Source organism: Fistularia commersonii, chromosome 5, assembly GCF_037954325.1.
Source record: "Fistularia commersonii isolate RoL2024-O1a breed Wild chromosome 5, RoL_Fcom_v1.0, whole genome shotgun sequence".
NCBI lineage: Eukaryota > Metazoa > Chordata > Actinopteri > Syngnathiformes > Fistulariidae > Fistularia > Fistularia commersonii.
The window spans coordinates 5,754,911-5,773,086 of record NC_141288.1 but is presented as its reverse complement, the minus strand read 5'-3'; the positions used below and the strand labels follow the sequence as shown (position 1 = coordinate 5,773,086).

Sequence of the window (18,176 nt, the reverse complement as noted above, 5' to 3'; positions counted from 1 at the left end):
CCAGTCTAATTTGGCATTCCGCGAATTCAGAGATGACCTTAAAAAGCCCCAGACTCTACACTTCCAAAAGCTTTTCCTGTGATTACACTCCTTGACCGCCTGTGCCCCCAAAACACACACACACACACACACTCGAAGGGCTGGGCTACAGCTAGACATTCAGTAGTTTTTCCTCATTTGCTCCACCTGCCCCCACGGCAGGTGGAGCAGTCCCTTAAAATCACATCTTGTAAATGTGACTACATTTTAACACAAAAAAAAAGGGGAGAAAAAAAAAAAAAAAAAGAAAGGCAGACCAATTTTATTGACTATTAAAGGAGTTGGCACTGGCGCCTTCCTTTGAGGTCCCTTGGCAGTGGGGGGGGAGAGAGAGGACATGTGAGTATGATGAGTTATGTCTGATCACCCGGATGAACCCGCAAGGACGTCTCAACGGGATGATATCGGGAGAGGAGGAGGAAGAGAAAAAATAAAAAGAAACAGCAGCCTCTGCCAGGCACCTGGCTGTCTGAGAATTCACTGTATGCTGTGGGGGATTTATAGCGCGCGACACGAAGGAGGAGGGGGGGGGGGGGTCACCTCTGTAAGCGGGCGCTTGGCACCGAGGACACTCGATACCGCGGAGACGGCGGCGATAACGGGCTGTGTGTCTCTTTCTCCCCCGCGGGAGGGGCGGGGGGGGGCGGGGAAAGACGAGAAGGGATGGTGGGAAATAAGGGGGAAGCGGGCGGAAACGTTAGCCGCCTCCCGTCGATACGACGCCGAATTAGAAAAGAAAAGAAAAAATCTTTATTGAAGAGCAACGGGTGGGGGTTGGGGTGCTACATCTCGGTCATCCAAAAGCAGAGTTTTCTGTCGCCGCCCATCACGCAGAGCGGGAGGGTCCGGTGCCAGCTGAGACCCGAGCCCACCGTCACGGATCCGACGGTCACCGGCTGCAATGACACGGGGGGAGGGGATCAGTGCGGGGACATTTTGGGGAACAGACGGGAGCGGCGATGGGTTGTAGCGGTACCGACCTGTGGGTGGCCGAGATGATGGATGAGCAACTGACTACTGATCTTTCCTGGACATCCGGCGGTGGCGAAGAGGTTTTCGTTGGCCCGGGACCACCTGGAGTGGAGGGAGCAACATCTCTCTGAACATCACCGGCGCAAATTACACACATTTTGTTTTAATAGGGGTGAAGGGAAACGGAATAGCAAACGTTTAGGCTCAAAAATAATACAAATTCTCAAATTAAACGTGATTATATTAAATATTAACTAGAGGGACACTCAGACAGCGCGGAGCCCTGCCAAGGCCAATAACCCGCTCTGCTATTATATGCAAATTTGCAACCGAATCCATCATATACATCGGGGTATATTAACTACGATCACATTGGCAGCAGGTTTCCAAGGCGCCTCGGACGCTGATTGAATTATGATCACCGCCTTGAGAAAACATATTTTGTTCCACTAGATCTGAAACAGCGCTGGGCAACTCACAGATATATATTACCTTTCATCATTTTTTTTTTTTTTAAATGATTCAAAATTGGATTCCCGGCCTACGTTTTTATTGAATATCCTGAGTTTTTATTTTCGGCCCTTTTAAAAAATTTTTTTTTTTGACAAATGGCACTTGTAATCTGCCCATATTAGTGGAAAGCAACCTAAAAATCTGAGAGAAACTGGGAGAAAAGTCACCCAAAAAAAATCAGCCTCAAAGTTTAAAGAATAATCACCGAAAAAGCCTAGAAATTCATCAAAAAAAGAAAAAAAATTAGATAAATAAAATTCCGTGTGAAGCCCGGATGAGTTTCGTAATACTTTATTGATTTGTCATGCCGCCAAGCCATTTTCCAACCAGCCTGTCACAACGATGTCATTGCTATGCAAAATATTCTTAAAAAGACCCTCCCCCTTCATGCATCATACAGAATTGTATAACTGTCAACTGCTCTTTCCGTATCCTATAATTTTCCTGTGAGTTTGATGAAGAAAAGAAAAAAAATTCCCTTCCAATGCTAAAGGAGGGGGCAGGGGGTAAAAATCCCGGATCCAGATCTGCAGTGAAATACTAAATCATGTTCCAGACCCTCAATTCAGTTTCATAAACTCAGGTCTGGTAGTTTTTAACCTAATCAAACTAATAGCAAGGAAAACAGACTCTTTGGCTGAGATTAAAAAAAAAAAAAAAAAACTAAAATAATAAAACCCCTGAAAATTCTCTGACCACGACGTTATAATTTTAATGTTATCACTTTTTCTTTTCCTCCCGGCCAAACAAAAGCTCCACTGAAAAACTTGTAGAGGAAAACCGTACAATGGTTACGTGGCGCTGTTAAAAAAAAAAAAAAAAAACTATCTTGCGGCTAATGCAAGAAAACAATTAAGAGTGATTAGAGCGTCTGCCCCGTGATTCGGATCGGCTCCAAAATGTCACAGGGTCATTCCCCGGGCCGGCCGCGCCCACTCCGCCCCGAGGCCTGTGAGAAATTGGCCCGCTCGCTTTTATATAATCCTGCGAACGGACCAACGGGCAAAGCACATCAAAAACAGCTCCGTCCCGTGGAGCTAATGGAACGTGGCGGAGCGTGATAAATATTAAACCCCGCTCTTTTCTGGAGAATACCCTCTCCCAGACCCACCCATCCCCATCGGGTTCCCTCTCGTCGGATAATTTTCTTTTTTTTTTTTTTTTTTTTTTTGGTCCCCTCGGCGTCACTTCGTTTCTAACTTTCAATGTATTTTCTGTAGTTCCCGGTCTTTTTTTTTTTTTTTTTTTTTTTTTTTGGAGACGCAAATACTTTCCTGCGCAGTCCTGAGCAGCTTTAAGATAATTCGGTACAACGTCCCACGGATTTTTTGGTCGTTTTAATGAGGTGAACTTTTTTGTGCTAATTTATCAGCTTATTCTCCCACTGTCTTTTGAAACCACTGTATGAAGACATTAAAACACAAATGGAGGAGAGTAAAAAAAAAAAAAAATCATCTTCAAATCAATGTTAACTTGCCAAAAATGGTTTTAAAAAAAAAAAAATGAAAGAAATCAACAAGAACGTTAAATTACCTAATAATCGTGAACATTTTTGCCCATTAATGACCTTAAAATGGCCAGAATTCCGCTAAGGGATAAAAGAGATTATGTGGACGTGGAACCACTTTCAGAGTTAATGTTGGGGATCGAGAACGAAAAGAGTTTGGACGAATAAATACAGAAAATGAATCTTACTTGAATAGCCGTGCTTTATCTACGTGGGCTGGCCTTTTCTCCTGCGGGTAACTGTAAAAAAAAAAAAAAAAAAAATGAAAGTGCATTTTAAATAATTCCTGTTGAGAGGGGAAAAAAAAAAAAAAAAAAAGAATAAAAACAGGAGTGTACGTGCGGTGCTGCACTACTCGCCTGGACCGCGTGATGTCCCAGATGAGCCAGTCGTTTCCTGCCACGGCGCCAACCTTGATGGTGTTGGTGAAGCACCAGTCGGCCGACAGGAGAGGTGACAGGCCGCAGTCCAGGGAAAGGATGGCCTGCTGGGTCATCAGGTCATAGAAGCGAACCGTGCCCCTCTTCTCCGCCACCATTAACTGAGTAGACACATGGGTGATCTTTGTAATTACGTCTCTATATCATGTGCGTGATATTAAGGGGGCGTCAGCATCCCGGACGGCCTGCGTGGATTTCCTGAAATTCAGCTTGGTTGTTCTGACACGACGCAGTCCTCTGTCAGCCCCGGGGCCAGCTGGACTTATCACGTCTTAACACCGGCTGAACTCAAGACTCCAAACCGACTTTTTAAAGCTTAATTGAAATGACGTCGGGGACGTCAAACTTTGAAATGGCATGAAAGTCGATGACGGGACGTCCGCTGTGGTTGTTGCGTAATTCCCCTAGTCATTAAGCGAAAAAAAAAAAAAAATCAACTAAACAGTACATTTAAAAAAAAAGAAAAATCAGAGAAAAATTACTGAAAATATGAATTACAATAAAAACATGCAAAAAAAAACCAACCTGTCAGTAATTACCGAAAAAAAGCAGCAATAAATTACCTCCAAGCAGTCAAAATGTGAAATTCAAGTGTTCCCCATGATGCCTTCAGTTAATTTATTTCTCTTTAGGAGTGATATTTCCAGACCGACGTGTATCAACAGGGCGATGAAAAAACATTGTTCACTTTCTCCCCCCCCCCCGAGGATCACCAGGGACTCGTTTCCCAAATTTGCGGCCCTTTTACATCAGCTGACTTGGATGCCGCTCGTCGTCGTCGTCTTCGTCGCCGCCGCCGCTCGTTTGTCGAACTGTCGGGAACTTCTCCTGCGATTGTGTTCTGGCTCGGCGTCCAGCAGGCCCCTTCCTGTCAGATGTTCCCCTTGTTTTCCGAGAGGAAACGGCCCTGACTGACACCTTGGCTTTCTTTGCTCTTTCTCCAAAGGAAAGACCTACATGTCATCTGTCGTCTTTTGTTAATAGCGTTTTCTTGCCGCGATGATGCAATACGATGTCTGCGAACTGGCGTTTCGGGGCCGTTCCAACGCCGCGTTCGAGCGGACATCGGCAAAACGCCGGGACACCTGTGTCGAATTTAAAGGCTTCGTTTACTTCCACCGCCGCAAAAAAAGCGTTGCGCCACAAACCCTTAACGTCCGGTATATGACACAAATTAGCGATGACGCTGATGTGACTTCCTCCCCACCCCTCTTAGAATTTCTCAGCGACGTGACATTTTCGTTCTCCTGACTTGTGGTGTCCGCCCTACCAATCCGTCGACTTCGTCAAGGATAACGCAAACAACGGAAAAAAACAACAACTTAAAAATACCTTACAGAGCTCCTTAGGGTGCCAGCAAACGCTGATTCCGGGAGAATTGAGTTGGAAGGCGGTCGTCTGGTTTCCGTCCAAGTCCCAGATCCTGCACGGGGGAAAAAAACGTGATAAAAAGTAATTAACGTTCTATATCTTTCAAATCTATAGTAATTATTTGCTCACTATCATACTCAAACATTTCATATAATAGATATCACATATAATAGATATCATTATTTTTTAATCCCATCTGCGGACAGGAGGCAGGAATTAATCCGAACCAGTCACCTGCCAATCATGGGGCCATCTTGAGACATCCAACCATTCACTCTCTCATTCATACCTACGGACAATTTGGAGTTCCTGGTGAACTTTGACGGTTTTTAAGGACTCCAGGAGGGTGAGCCTGGAGAGAACTGGGGCAGGAGAACATGAGGAGAACCCAGGCCAAAGAATTTGGAAAATCCAGGGAGAGGAACATGGAGAAAACCCATGCAGGCACAGTGAGGGGAACCTGGTCAATCGCTAGAGTTGACCCAGGGACTTTCTTGCCTGGTGGCTGGACTGCTTACCGCAACTTCACTCTCAATAGCCGCTTTCCCACTGCAGGAACATTTTGAAGCTTGTGCATTTTCGTGCATTTGGGATAGTAACCAGGAATCATAGATTCATAGGAACCAGGAGCTTGGACCTCAGTTCTTGGAACGATTTTAGCTGCTGGTCTGAGGGAGGGTCCTTTTTGGAACTATGTGATGATGACACTTGGTGGAACCTATAAGCGAAGCTCACCGCCAGATCCTTCTTGCGGACTGCTGGGCGCCAATTTTAAAATTACTGGTCAGCTGCTCTTGCGATTTTGCAAAAAAAAAAAAAAAAAAAAAATGGACCGATGGAGAGGTCCAAGCTCTTCTGGCCTGCAACGCCACATAGGGGTTTCCAGGGTTCGCAGCGCAACCTTAGCATTTTTGCCAACGCAAGTACGGAGTTAGCTAACACCATTTTTTTTTTTTTTTACTTGCACAACGGAACAGTGCGGGGAGAAAGTAAAAACACTCAAACCCATTTGATAGTCTTCATGTGAAAACCAAAAACACAGCGCAGTTCAATAACCAAAAAGCAGAATACACTCTTGATCGTGGTTGATCTAAGGTCCGATGCATTCCTGACTTGGACGTACTGTATATTAAGTAAAACTGTGACTTTTTTTTTCATCCAAAAAAGAAAAAGTTCCTTTAACTTGTGGTTTTTCTGCAGAATTCACCTTTTTTTTCCCCCCTTCGAGCGTGACTCAGTGCGAGACATAAGTCAACCAAGGTTTTATGGCAGACGATGGGGGCATTGATGGATGACGCATTTTCATCCAAGTTTACGTTTGCTTCTAATTTGCCCCGCTCCCCGCTAGTTTGTGCGCGAGTAATTTACGGCGTCTTCATGCCTTTTTTTTTTTTTTTCGCAGAAAACGGGCCCGTTTTCTCAGATCTGGTCCCCGCGCCGCGAAGACAGAAGTTTGGCCGTGAGGCTGGCGCTTTCCTCTCGCAGGGGGAAAACGCCAGCCTCCCATTACATTGAGCTATGATAGCAGGGGCAGAGGGGGGAAATATCACCCTCGCCTGAGTTGGCGTTACGCTTCACTCACATTACAAATGTTTCGCTGTGGGCGGCCCGCTGCCATTCATTTTCTGCGGAATACGGAGAGTGAGATAGTTGAAGGGGAGCGGCGGGGAGGACTTGAATGGCATCCTGCTTAATGAAAACGAAACAGACAGGTCTCGCAAGCCAAACGCCAACCTACAATCAAAACTCATTTGAGGACTATAACCGACCCGACGCAGCAGAGTCTATAACTCAATAAGACCTATGATAGCAAAAGCAGCTGAGGAACACCATGCGAACATGCACACGGATGTAATGAATCACTTGGACGGAGAGAACTGTGGTTCCTGAGACCTGGATCTATGGTTAACCACATCAGAATGATCCCCGAACGAGAAGAAAAGGTGGAGATGAGGGCATTGGGGTGGGGGTTGAGGTGGGCTGCAAGTGTTTCTGGAAATATAAAACAAACGCTTGTGAAGCATGGAAAGGTGCTGACTGATGAGGTCATGCAGAAGACGTCTAATAAAGCCCGAAAACAGAACCTCCAAAGACCATCTGAATGTGGGCCTGATGTCCTCGGTGGTGTGGTGGAGGAGCGGATATGCCCCATCTCAGATGAAGACCTCAAACAACACTCGACTCTTTCTGCCTCGTCTCCCGTGTAGCCGGGATAGAGCCCCGTTGAAACTCTGGGCATCTTTCCTCTGCCTATGGGCAGACCCAGCCAGAGCCTCCATTGTGGAACACGAACGAAGCTAAGGAGAACAAAAAAATAAGAACCCCCCCCCCCCCTGCCCCCCCGACCACACCAGGAAAACAATGACTAAACCATATTTTTTCAGACCACTCGCCAAGCAGAGCTCGATTGCACGCTACCCAACCGACAGCCAAGCTGCGGTGAACCGCTCTACCCTTCAAACGGAGAGCGCCGCCCCCTCCCCCTCGCGAAAAAACATAACCTTTGCCGAACAAGGTGAAAGACGTGAGACGCGAAAACACGGTACCACCTATGATAAAACACCATCTCCAAGCCAGAGCGCTCGGGTTCCGTCGCGCGGCGGGGTTTTAAAGCGGACGGCCCGGGCTCCTTTATTTGTGTTATCTGCGTGAGAAAAACCGCGGTGCCAGAGGCCGCGCACTCTGCCAACCCTTCCCAAAAGCGGAGGAAACGGGGAAACGCCATTAGCGCTGTGTGATCTGATTTACTGTAGCGAGCGAGAGCAAATAACTGATGGTGACTCCGAGTGGAGAGAGGCGGAGGGGTGTTTGCCGACAGCGCCGTCCCATCCTTTTGCGCCGCGCAGGGGCTGCCCTGTCTGAAGTCCAAATACTACAGCGCCTATATGCATACACATGCTGGATGAGTGGTTAAAATAGATCGCTTAAGGTAATGGATAACTGGCTGAAATTAATAGCTTAGTCATGGCTGTGCCGTTGAAATGGAAAGCTTAAAAGTCACGGGTAAACGGTCGGTTTAAAAAATGGTGGATAAACTGTTGATATAGACGGATCAAATGAAGATTTTTATATAAGCATCTATGAGCGGCACGGATTCTGATGCTTATTTTCCCAAGGCAGGTCAAAAAAAAAAAAAAAAAAAAAAGAAAAAAAAAAAAAAAGGGCGGCGCTACGGCAGGAGAAGCGTGCATGAGGTACGTGTGGCTGATTTAATTTCTTCCCCTCGCACGATATATGGGATAGAGAGCGAGAGAGAGAGAGCGAGAGAACAAAGAAGAAGATTAATCGCTGAGAACAGGACGAGAGGTTTTAAACCATATACATAATGCAGCAGCGGCGGTGGCAGGTGTGCATTATCCCCAAGTTCATCTGAGAACTCAGTCGACCCCGAATCCCCACGGGAACCTGCAGCGCGTCCATTTGATTTGTAGGTGGCACAGAACGCTGGAGTCCCATCCCCCCCCCCGCCGCCCCCTTCCGCCTATGCTGATACGGCGGGCTGTTTAGACTGCATGTGAAATCGCCCTGAGGAAGTGGAGTCGGCCTCCCCACCTTGAAGCAGCTGGCGTCGGGTTGCGCGCTGGCCGCGGCAGAGTTCCCACAGCTGCAGGGGACAGTGATGACAAAGCTAAGCAAACTTATAGTAGAGGCGCGGCTGCCAAACGCAACAGAGTGATGGAGGGGTCATGAGCCTTTACATGCAAGTTTACACTTCCCTCCCACCCTTCTCGCGAGGCCAGTTTCCTCCTCTCATATCGAGGCTCAGTTTGTGTGGGCTGACTGGAAGGTGCTCTCCTGTTAACTTGATCTATCCTTTGTTCCGCCTCAGTCTTCCTCCTGCGCTCCCATATTTTCTCAACATTTAAATCTTTCAGCAGATGGAGCGCACTCCTATTTTCTCTGGCCGGACGGCGGGAGGGAGGGGAGGAAGAGGAGGGCACGGGAGACGGTTCTCCTTTCTGTGGACTCTCGAATGGGTGGCGGGACATGTCACGGGTGCCGACGCGAAATCGACCGGTTGTTCGGGTGTCAAAGCGACAGAAAAATATCGACGTCAGATTCGGCTAAAATAAATAAAGAAATAGATAAATAGACGTGGACGGTATTGTATTCTGCATCTGGCTAATAAACTGTCTTCATCAATTTTTTTCTGAAAATTGAAAAAAGAAGGAAAGGTGAAAAAAAAAAAACTGACAGATACATCACTGAACCTTGAAAAAAAAAAAAGTTTGTTTTCAAAAAGGCTAAGAAAAAGATTGGGTCTTCCAAACAGGCACTGCTCTGCTGGTTCAACTATTAGCAATATTGAAGTGTGTATGGGGGGGCAGAGACAAACAGAAAACACACTGTGCCATGACCTCGAGACCGAAGTGCAAAGTGACCGCAACCAATTCAACTCTCCTGGGCCGAAGTCGGATTGGGGGGGTTACTGGATGGTTATTTGTATTTACCGGTCTTGTGATGAGTCTGCAAAGGGGAACGTCCAGAGTTCTGAGGGATCAAGGTGACAGGTTTTTTGAACATCAGGTGTTCTCTGGTCAACAGTCCGAAACTCATATGCCCAGTTTGTTCTCCAAAAACAGATAAAAAAAAAAAAAAAAATCTCCCTGGCCTCTAAAATTTTCTGTTTATCAGCTGCTCTTCCTTTGTCAGGAAGGGAGGGTACTGTTTCTGGGAGATTTGGCAGCTGGAAACAGTGTGAGAGCTGCTCCTGAAAATGGAAGAGGTCCGGATTCCCCAAGTTTATATGAAAACTTGTAGGGAAATGGCAGCGGGCTTCAATGCCACCTTAAAACTCGGGGTCCAAAGTTGACTAGCTAGTCTTCCTTTACCACCTGACTCAAGCTAATATCATTTCATACATAATCTACACGGTTTACCCAGAGCTCAGAGTCATGGGTGTACTGGAGCATACCACAACTGTCATTGGGCAAGAGGTGGGATACAGCATGGACCGGTTGCCAGTTGAACAAAGGGTCACATAAAGAGGTGAACAATCTTTCATTCAGTCATTCATTCACAGTTTAGGGTACCTGCTGCATGTTGTTGGATTGTGGAAACCGAGAACCCGGAGGCCACCCATGCAGACATGTCCTGTCGGAATCCAACCGAGGACCTTCTTATTGTTAGAATGGAAGCATTAAGCACCCAAGCTGACATAGGTTAACAGAATAACAAACATCAGAGCCTTAGGAAGAAAGAGATGACTATCCAGCTTAACCCCGGCCTACTTTTGACCAAGAGTCGGAATCCGCCTTGGAAGCTAAAACAGAAAAAATAAGGACGGGGATTCGGCACGACAAAATACGGAGCCATAACGTGACCTTTAAAGACGTGTGGCAGTGGGGAGCCAGGTGTGGTCAAAAGAAAAAGAAAAATATGACAAAGAACGACAGCGAAATAAAATACTTCATCGAGATGGAGCGGTGGCGTCTTGTTGAGAGTTCTCGGGATGAATTCACATTGCATATCCCACAGTCACGTGACCCTTGGTGTGTGTTTAATGTAGCTTAAAGGAATATTATGACTTTACTGTACAAAAATAATAAAAGACCCGAGCCGGGTAACTGGAGACACTTTTGAACGCTGCCGATTACGAGCCTCCCAAGGGGGTGTCCCAGAGTCCCGACTGGCTACTGACACACTTTTTCCCCCACGAAACCATTAATTGAAAAGGAAAATTTGGGGACCCTGTTATGGGTCCCCTTCAAGAGGAAAATCTCTCCACCGCTAATTGGATTTCCATATTTAACCAATTAGCTAGAAAAGCTACAAAGCAGCTCTGTGCTTACGCACAGTCACACCGGAGCATGTTGTGCTTAGCATCGTGTTTCACTGTGGAAACAAAGTCAGGACTTTCTGCACCATTAACAGAGAACAGAACTCAAAACCAGAAGCTGGGACCATACACACACACACACACACACACACACACACACACACACACACACACACACACACACACACACACACACACACACACACACACACACACACACATGGAAATAAAATGGTTTGGACCTGCAAGTGTGGTCATCACTGACAGAAGCGATTTGTTTCCCCTCCGAGGGCTCGAACACCAAATGGTTAATGTAGCTGGTGTGGCCTTCCATCACCTAGGAAAATAGGTAAACAGAATTTGCCATAAATAGCAAATTCATGATCAATAAACTGTTAAGTGAAGAGTTTATAGCTTTTATAGTGGGACTGCTCGCAGTCTTTGTGTACGGCTACATTTCCTGTATCGCTAAGTACCAAATGCTAGGTCTAAGTAGGGAGGGTTTGGTGCCAACTGACAAGCAGGGTCCTGGCCAATGTGCTCCAGATGTTGCGCTACCTTGACTTCATGCCGATCCTGGAGATCAGAAGTCAACAGACGTAGCTTTCTGTCGGTCGCAGCAGTGCAAAATCTGCAAGGGAGAAGGGGAGGGGAGAAAAGCGTGAAAATAAGGACAGAACATCAAAAAAGGAGGCAGACTGCATAGAGCCCGGCAACAGATGGCATCTCCGTCTGCATACGCGCCAGCAACCAGCTGGACTGACACCTCTGGATGAGAGTGTCAGTGTGAGTGTGTGTGTGTGTGTGTGTGTGTGGTAGAAACTTGGAGTATGATCAGTAGAGCCCCGCCAGGGAGATTCTAATTGCACGCTAAGACAAACACGGGGAAAAACAAGATTCCTCACGCCATTTATACACGGCCCCGTTCGCAAAAACCTGCGCGGAGCCACGCTGAGGACTTTCCCTCTAATCAGTCCGAGTGTACACCGCAGCCTGCAATTATTCACACAATTACACTAACTCACTTATGACAAGAAAAACACAGACACATCACCAGAATACACAGACAGTGGTTCACACGTTTTTCAGACACAAGAACAGATGGATCTGGCATGATGTCACAACAAACACCCTTAATGTGGTTCGGTGTATTACTGCTACAGTAGATCAAGTAGAGTACAGTAGATTAAACACCACTAAACTGCAACTGCTGCTTAAAAGTACAGATTATTTGTTTTATTCTTTTTGTTGTGCATAAATAAATAATACAGTCTACTGAAAAACTGCACTCTGATAGACGTGCAACCCCCTAACTTTCGATACGGTTTGCAAAAAAAGATAGATAGAGCAACTCTAGCTTGAGCATCAAAGTTTCAAAAGGGCAACGTTATTAGAGACGATACAAATGAGAAGGGTCTATCTGCAAACAATCATGATGAACGGGCCTTGCGGTTGAATTGTGATAATCCCATATACCTCACAAAGAACAACATGTGGTGAAGTGTGATACGGTTATTTTAGACAAAATGCTGGATAATGATAAAGAAATTCTCTTAAAGCGACCAGCTGCTCTGCTTGCCTGGGGGAAAAAAAATATTATAACATTTTAAAAATAATTTCTTCTAAAATAAGCTCGCTTTGATTCAGCTCAGTTAAGCATCACAATAGCCATTTTCCAAAGTTGTATTTACAAGTTATATTTGTATCGATTGTCCTTGTTTTGTTATCGTTTGGTTTATTACCTATTAGCGTAGTTGCGCTTGTACAATTCGGGGTTTTGTCTAGCAGGGTGGGAGGTGGAAAACTTCATCCATTACAATACTGCATATTTAGGATTTACACCAAAAAAAATTATAAAAACAAAATACAAAAAAAAAAAAACAATTGACAAGCTACATGCATTTTGGAAACAAGACTTTTAGTCCAGGCCAAGATCCCATCCTCCAAATGCACATGAGCAGCTGGGACCAAACACACGAGTAATCTTTACTTCGGGCGACGCTTTGCTTATACATTTTGCTTTAAAAACAAAATAAGCCAGTTAACACATACCTACGCGCCAATTACCCTGCTCGTATAGTGGTAGGCTGCCAACGCATGACCATGATGGACACGTGTGTCTCTGATGCGTTTCCTGCGGTGTTCCATCATGGCTGCACAGAGTGTGCTGCTTGACTTGAACCATGTATCATTAATTATATTATATGTGATATATGGCGGTTGATACCAGCTGTAATGCTCATTAACGCTGCCACACTGAACTCATCGTCAGCCTTGGTGGACTGAACCAAGGCACAAAATTCCCGACTAAGCTTTGACAGCTGCGCTCTGCAATGCTGTGATGGTTACAAGTTGGGTAGCGGATGGATTTTGAGCGGTGATTAAACTCGAGCCGAACTTTTGCGTGCGCTATATGGTTTTAACACACGGCTGCCGACCAACCAGAGGCTGCTATTCACCAAAGCCGTGTTATATGTGCGGATATGGTCCCAAAACAAATAAGAATATGTGCACCGTGTAATGTTTCCTGAGAAATTTCAGAAAATAACACAGCATGCCTCACTTACCAACGTTAAAGTAAACAACCAAAGTCATGATATGAAAATCTAGATCATATATACTGCATCTGGATAGAAGTCCAAACGTATTAATAACGGCCTGATAACGGCCCATAAAAAGGTTCCATGTAGTATTTCCAGGGAAAATGAAGTAGAATGTCAAAAGAGTGCGACGGATGTCATGACATCCAAGGAAGTGGAAAAAGTTTCACCTCTCAGTTTCCGATTTCATGAGAATGAGCCTGTTAGCATTTGTTCGACCCGGTAAGACAAACAAAGAAAACCTAAAATTCCTGGGAAAAGCCATTGTCACATCATCCTTTAAACCCCACCAAAAAAGCATCTTAATCAACTAAAAACAAGTGAGGAAAAAGGCTGTTTGACTGTCATGAGAGGGGAAATATACACTGACTGTGCATTTTGTGGGGGAGGGTGGGGATTGTTGTTCTGTGACTGCGTCTTTACATGTTTCAGTAAATTTCCCTTTACAAGCTGCGGCAGAAAACGGCGGTGGCGTTGCCGCCCGAGACGCCTCTTCTCCCCTTGCCTCGCACTCTTTGGACCCTTGCCTGGGGCAAGCCAGTGAGAACGTTGTACTTTTCCTGGAAGGCAGTGCTACGTGCAGACCAAAACAGGGATGGAACCTGAGTGGGTAGTCATCAGCGCAATAACATGTGCGCACGTCACAGAGTTGGCTCCGAAGCCCTGAGCCGCGGAAGGCCAGGAATTATCGCCGCCTTTCTCTTTCAATTACACAAAGCTTAAACACCTCCAGAGGGAGCGCAGAACCATCGCATTCGGCTCAACAATTAGAAAGGGAACGTGTGCTTTCTAAGGATCCAGTCAGGCTGCGCCGCTTCTCTCCAAGGCCACCTATAATAACTTGGCTGGCATCCTGGTAGCTGCAATGTGACAGAGAGAGGCGGTGACGAATGTTTTTAACGCAGCACGGCCGCCGTGACTCCACGAAAGCCGAGCCTGTTTCAGCCCCGAGAGTAACGTGTCTGTCCCGCTGAGTTAAAAAAGCACAGACAACAGTTTGCGAATTAGACAGAATACTATCGCAACAAGCGCCTCTTGTTTTTTTTCCCCCTAAATAACAAACAATAATCTCCTATATGTCATTTTTTTTTTTTTTTTAATTATTTATTTATTTTTTATTTAACAACCTGATAAATGCAGCTGCACATACATGGGTTACGAACAACTTGTCAATATAAATTTTAACAGTAATTTTCTCACTGCCCAATACAGTCATTGAGATTAAAACGTACTGCAAAAAATAAATAAATATATTAACAATGACCTTGCCGTTTATTGGTATTGATTTGAGTGGATTTTGTTTCAAATGGAAATATATTTCGCACAGCATCACTCATCCGACCTTTTCCATTTAGAGGTTCTGTGATTAGGGGGAAACAAGGTGGCAAAAAGGTTAGCGCTTCAGCCAACGCAGGAAAAAAGTCCATATTTCGATTCGGAGAGAGGGCCTTTCTATGTGGAGTTTGCATGTTCTATCATCCTGAGTGTGGGATAAGTAGTATAGATAATGAATCGATGAAAGTTCAATGCTTTCAATGTTTTTTCTTTAATTCTTGTCAATTACTACCCAACATTACAGGCTTTCTTCCTTGGTCAATTTTTTCTTATTTTTTTTCGTCACTTGTTTATCTTAATGCTATTAAGAATTTACTTGCTCGGTTTTCCCCTGAGTTTGAACTAACCAAAGGAAAAAAATAGACTGGCAAAGCAAAGTGGGAAAAAAAAGTGGTATTTTAGAATAAAACAAAAAAAGATTCTTTTATGACAGTAATGCATTTTGGACAAAGATAGGAACACAAATTTGTGTATTGGAACACAAATTTGATGTGAAAAATCATTTTCAAGATATGACATTCATACAAAATTGTGCGTAATATACAAAGAATTGAGTTATATACATATATTTATGTGTTTGAGAGACTGAGGAATGTTATTTTTGAGAATGATCAGACATCATTACTTATACATTAATTTCCAAAAAAGGCAAAATGCAGCGAGGGCTAAGAAATAGTAACATTTTAAAAACAGCAACATTTTTAAATTAAAATGGTTAATAAAGTTTTTTAAGTTTTGATCAAGTAGAATCATGAGTAATCCTATTAAAATCTGCACAAAATGACATGGAAAATTGCCAAAAATGACCTTATACCTTAATATAATGACCTTATAATGACCACATATATACTTATAACATCTTTAAAAAACAGCCTGGCAAGAAATATCCTCATAATTAGATCAGTGGGAAAGTACAGAAAAATGTCAAGATTTGTCAAAATTGCCATAAACTGCAAGACATTTATCTGAATAGTCTCAATAAATTAGATGACAAAAATAAAAAGATGAAGAAAAAAGATCGATAAAAGTTTAATCCGTCCATACATCAATCCATGGATCCACCCTTTGACAGATATTTTGATAAAATTGAGAATTAAACTTAGACGAACAATCGATTGTGCTGTTTATCTCAAATATGTAATAGCTCATAACCTTCAATCCATGTTGATCTATAGCAATACTGAAAAAGGGGCCTGTGGATAAATCTACATTTATCCCCATTTTAACTTGCTCTAGATTCTTGTATATGTGATACTTAAGAGAACTGGGTTTTCTATCGAGCAGGAAGACAGACAACAGGAAAAAACACAGTAATCTACACAGCAATGTAACAGCATCCCCTTTTACTTGGCTGAAATGTGCATCCCGAGGAGTCAATATAAATCGGGAATATTGATGACAACTGTGCAGGCTGAAATTTTAGTACCTGATAGTTGGTATCCTGTCCAGTCGGGACTCCGGGCTCCATGCGAGACAATAGACAGGCAATTCGTGATGGAAAGCACGGAGAATGTTGAATTCCACTCCTTCAACCTCCATATCTTCCTCCTGTGGTTGTACATATTGTCAAAAGTGATAAGCTGTGTTTAATTGGAGAAAATCAGGTGAACCAGGCTGTGTGAGGGTACATCTCTAACCTGAAAGAGACAGGTGGCCACAACAACATACTGGTTTCCACCATAGGCCAGGAGTGATGCTGGAGTGCCAGAACTGAAAGGGCTGAACTCCACCACGTGAACGTAGTCCTCACATGCCACAGTGTAGTTGGGACTGCGGCTGGAGTCTTCCTGCATGCTGTTTCCTAGTGAAGAATTTCCCTTGGGATTAATATAATTCTATTCTAGTGCAGCTGGCCGCCAATCAGAAACTACTTAATGAAATCCTGAAATAGAGATTATGCGCTTGGAAAAGAGGAAAAAAAAACCTCTTTCATAATTCGAGTTTAAAATACAGATGAAAGGCTTCTGAATGTAGCATCAGTGTGTACAATCGACTGATATACACACTGTAATTCCCACTGCCATCCTAAACAGCTATGGGGAGTTTATAATATACGAACCTCTTGTGCTTGCACATACATAATTTGCACACTTGAACAGCTCTATTTGATTTGTAACCACTTTTGCAGAGTTTATATTTCTATTGTATATTAAACATGACGCCCCTTCAAAAAATTGCTTTTATTGTGATTTTTGTTTATCTATTTTATGCTTAGATATACACTGTTTTGCATTCACTGTGCAAAAAAACTGCAAAGAAAGAATTTCATTATACTGGAAAACAAGTTTCCTTGCCTTGCACATGAAAAAAACCCTCAAATCCTAAAATCTAATGATCATTTTGAAAGCAAAGAACTTTAAACACAAAATTTCCACGGTGCTTTTCAATTTTCTTTAAAGTGCTGCACAATTTAAAAACATAGTAATATAAACGCAATTATTTGCAAAGATGTTGCAAATGAAATATGACTGACTTTTTAATGCAAATAGGGTTCTTGTCCCAGATATCTGTGCCAAGCTAAAAAAATCAGTATTATTAATTTCAAAATTTACATACAATATTTTCACAAAATAATTAATAGATTCAAAGAACGTTCTTATCCTTAAATATTGTAAAGTCATGATATAACTGACAAATCATTACTGATAGGTGGCATTTGGAGCCAGTTTATGGCTTGTTCTGAAAACACTGCTTTAGATTGAAAGTTACTGAAATGTTGTTGTGGAAGACTTGCTGATGAGGATTATTTCTTGAAGATTTATGGGGTCTGATAAACGGACATATCAGTAACATATTTTTTATCCACAGCAATGTATGCCTTCTTCTTGAAACATTGCTCTGAACTACTTTTCAAAAGTCAAATAAAGTTGCAACATAAATTCTGTTAAACTACATGGGCAACTGAGAATCTGTAAGATGAATTAAGTTATGAAGTCATTTATGCAGGGTGTTTCTTAACACGTGCAATTCGTGAGACAGTAGCATAAAGTGTAAGAGCGCAAAGGGAATTATAAAGTAACATTTACGAATAAAATGCTCTTGTTCTTTTTTTTGTTTGTTTGTTTTTTGTACACAGACGGATAATTACATCCTGTTTAAACTGAGTCTGTTTACATCACGTTACCAGGATGTCACAGCAGTAACAGCCGGCAAAACCATCAGACAAGCATGACAATGAAGCTAGCTAGCATATAGCAAGAGAGTACATGTCATTTTAACCATTCAGTAAGCTCTGTTTCACCATCGAATTATCACCGTTTCGTCAAATTTACATATTAGTTTCTTTTCTGACCGCAAACGTGATCGATATAACTTAAAGCACCTTGACTCCAACAGTTCCGTTCAAATTCCAGTCAAATAGTCCGCTCGATTTGGACGTTTTCAGCCTTCTTCCGGATACGACATGGACTGTACCATTAAGGGCAAGACGCTGGGGGGATTCATTGAACATGACAAGATGAACATGATCTTATTTGTGATGATAATTCTACATATTATTTCAGTAAATATCAAATTTAACCCGTTAAATTCTTGTTTTTTAATCAGACTTCGTTAATATTTCATTCGAAGTCAAAAATCCGACATTTTCGTAGAAGGCTATGGTAATGGATCACTCCTAT

The 18,176-nt window shown here is 43.4% G+C and overlaps 1 protein-coding gene across 1 annotated transcript; it reads right to left on the bottom strand.

Annotated features, from left to right (window-relative positions):
• Positions 1 to 766: 766 nt before the first annotated feature.
• nup37 (nucleoporin 37) lies at positions 767 to 17,952 on the bottom strand. The gene is made up of 10 exons (XM_086146624.1): positions 17,879 to 17,952; positions 16,194 to 16,357; positions 15,983 to 16,104; positions 11,180 to 11,252; positions 10,864 to 10,958; positions 4,804 to 4,894; positions 3,391 to 3,572; positions 3,220 to 3,270; positions 1,020 to 1,113; positions 767 to 935 (listed from the first exon to the last, which is right to left on the bottom strand). The coding sequence occupies exons 2-10, from the start codon at positions 16,347 to 16,349 to the stop codon at positions 822 to 824; spliced, it is 978 nt and encodes a 325-aa protein (XP_086002750.1). The 5' UTR covers positions 16,350 to 16,357; positions 17,879 to 17,952; the 3' UTR covers positions 767 to 821.
• Between the last annotated feature and the right edge of the window lie 224 nt (positions 17,953 to 18,176).

What these genes read in the sequence shown, in the direction of transcription:
- nup37 (XM_086146624.1), bottom strand. Translation starts at nt 16,349, where the DNA reads ATGCAGGAAGACTCCAGCCGCAGTCCCAACTACACTGTGGCATGTGAG. An exon ending in AGTGATGACCACACTTGCAG is followed by an intron (nt 4,895 to 10,863) that starts GTCCAAACCATT and finishes TCCCCCGTGCAG; the next exon opens with GATCTGGGACTTGGACGGAA. An exon ending in ATCATCTCGGCCACCCACAG is followed by an intron (nt 936 to 1,019) that starts GTCGGTACCGCT and finishes GTGTCATTGCAG; the next exon opens with CCGGTGACCGTCGGATCCGT.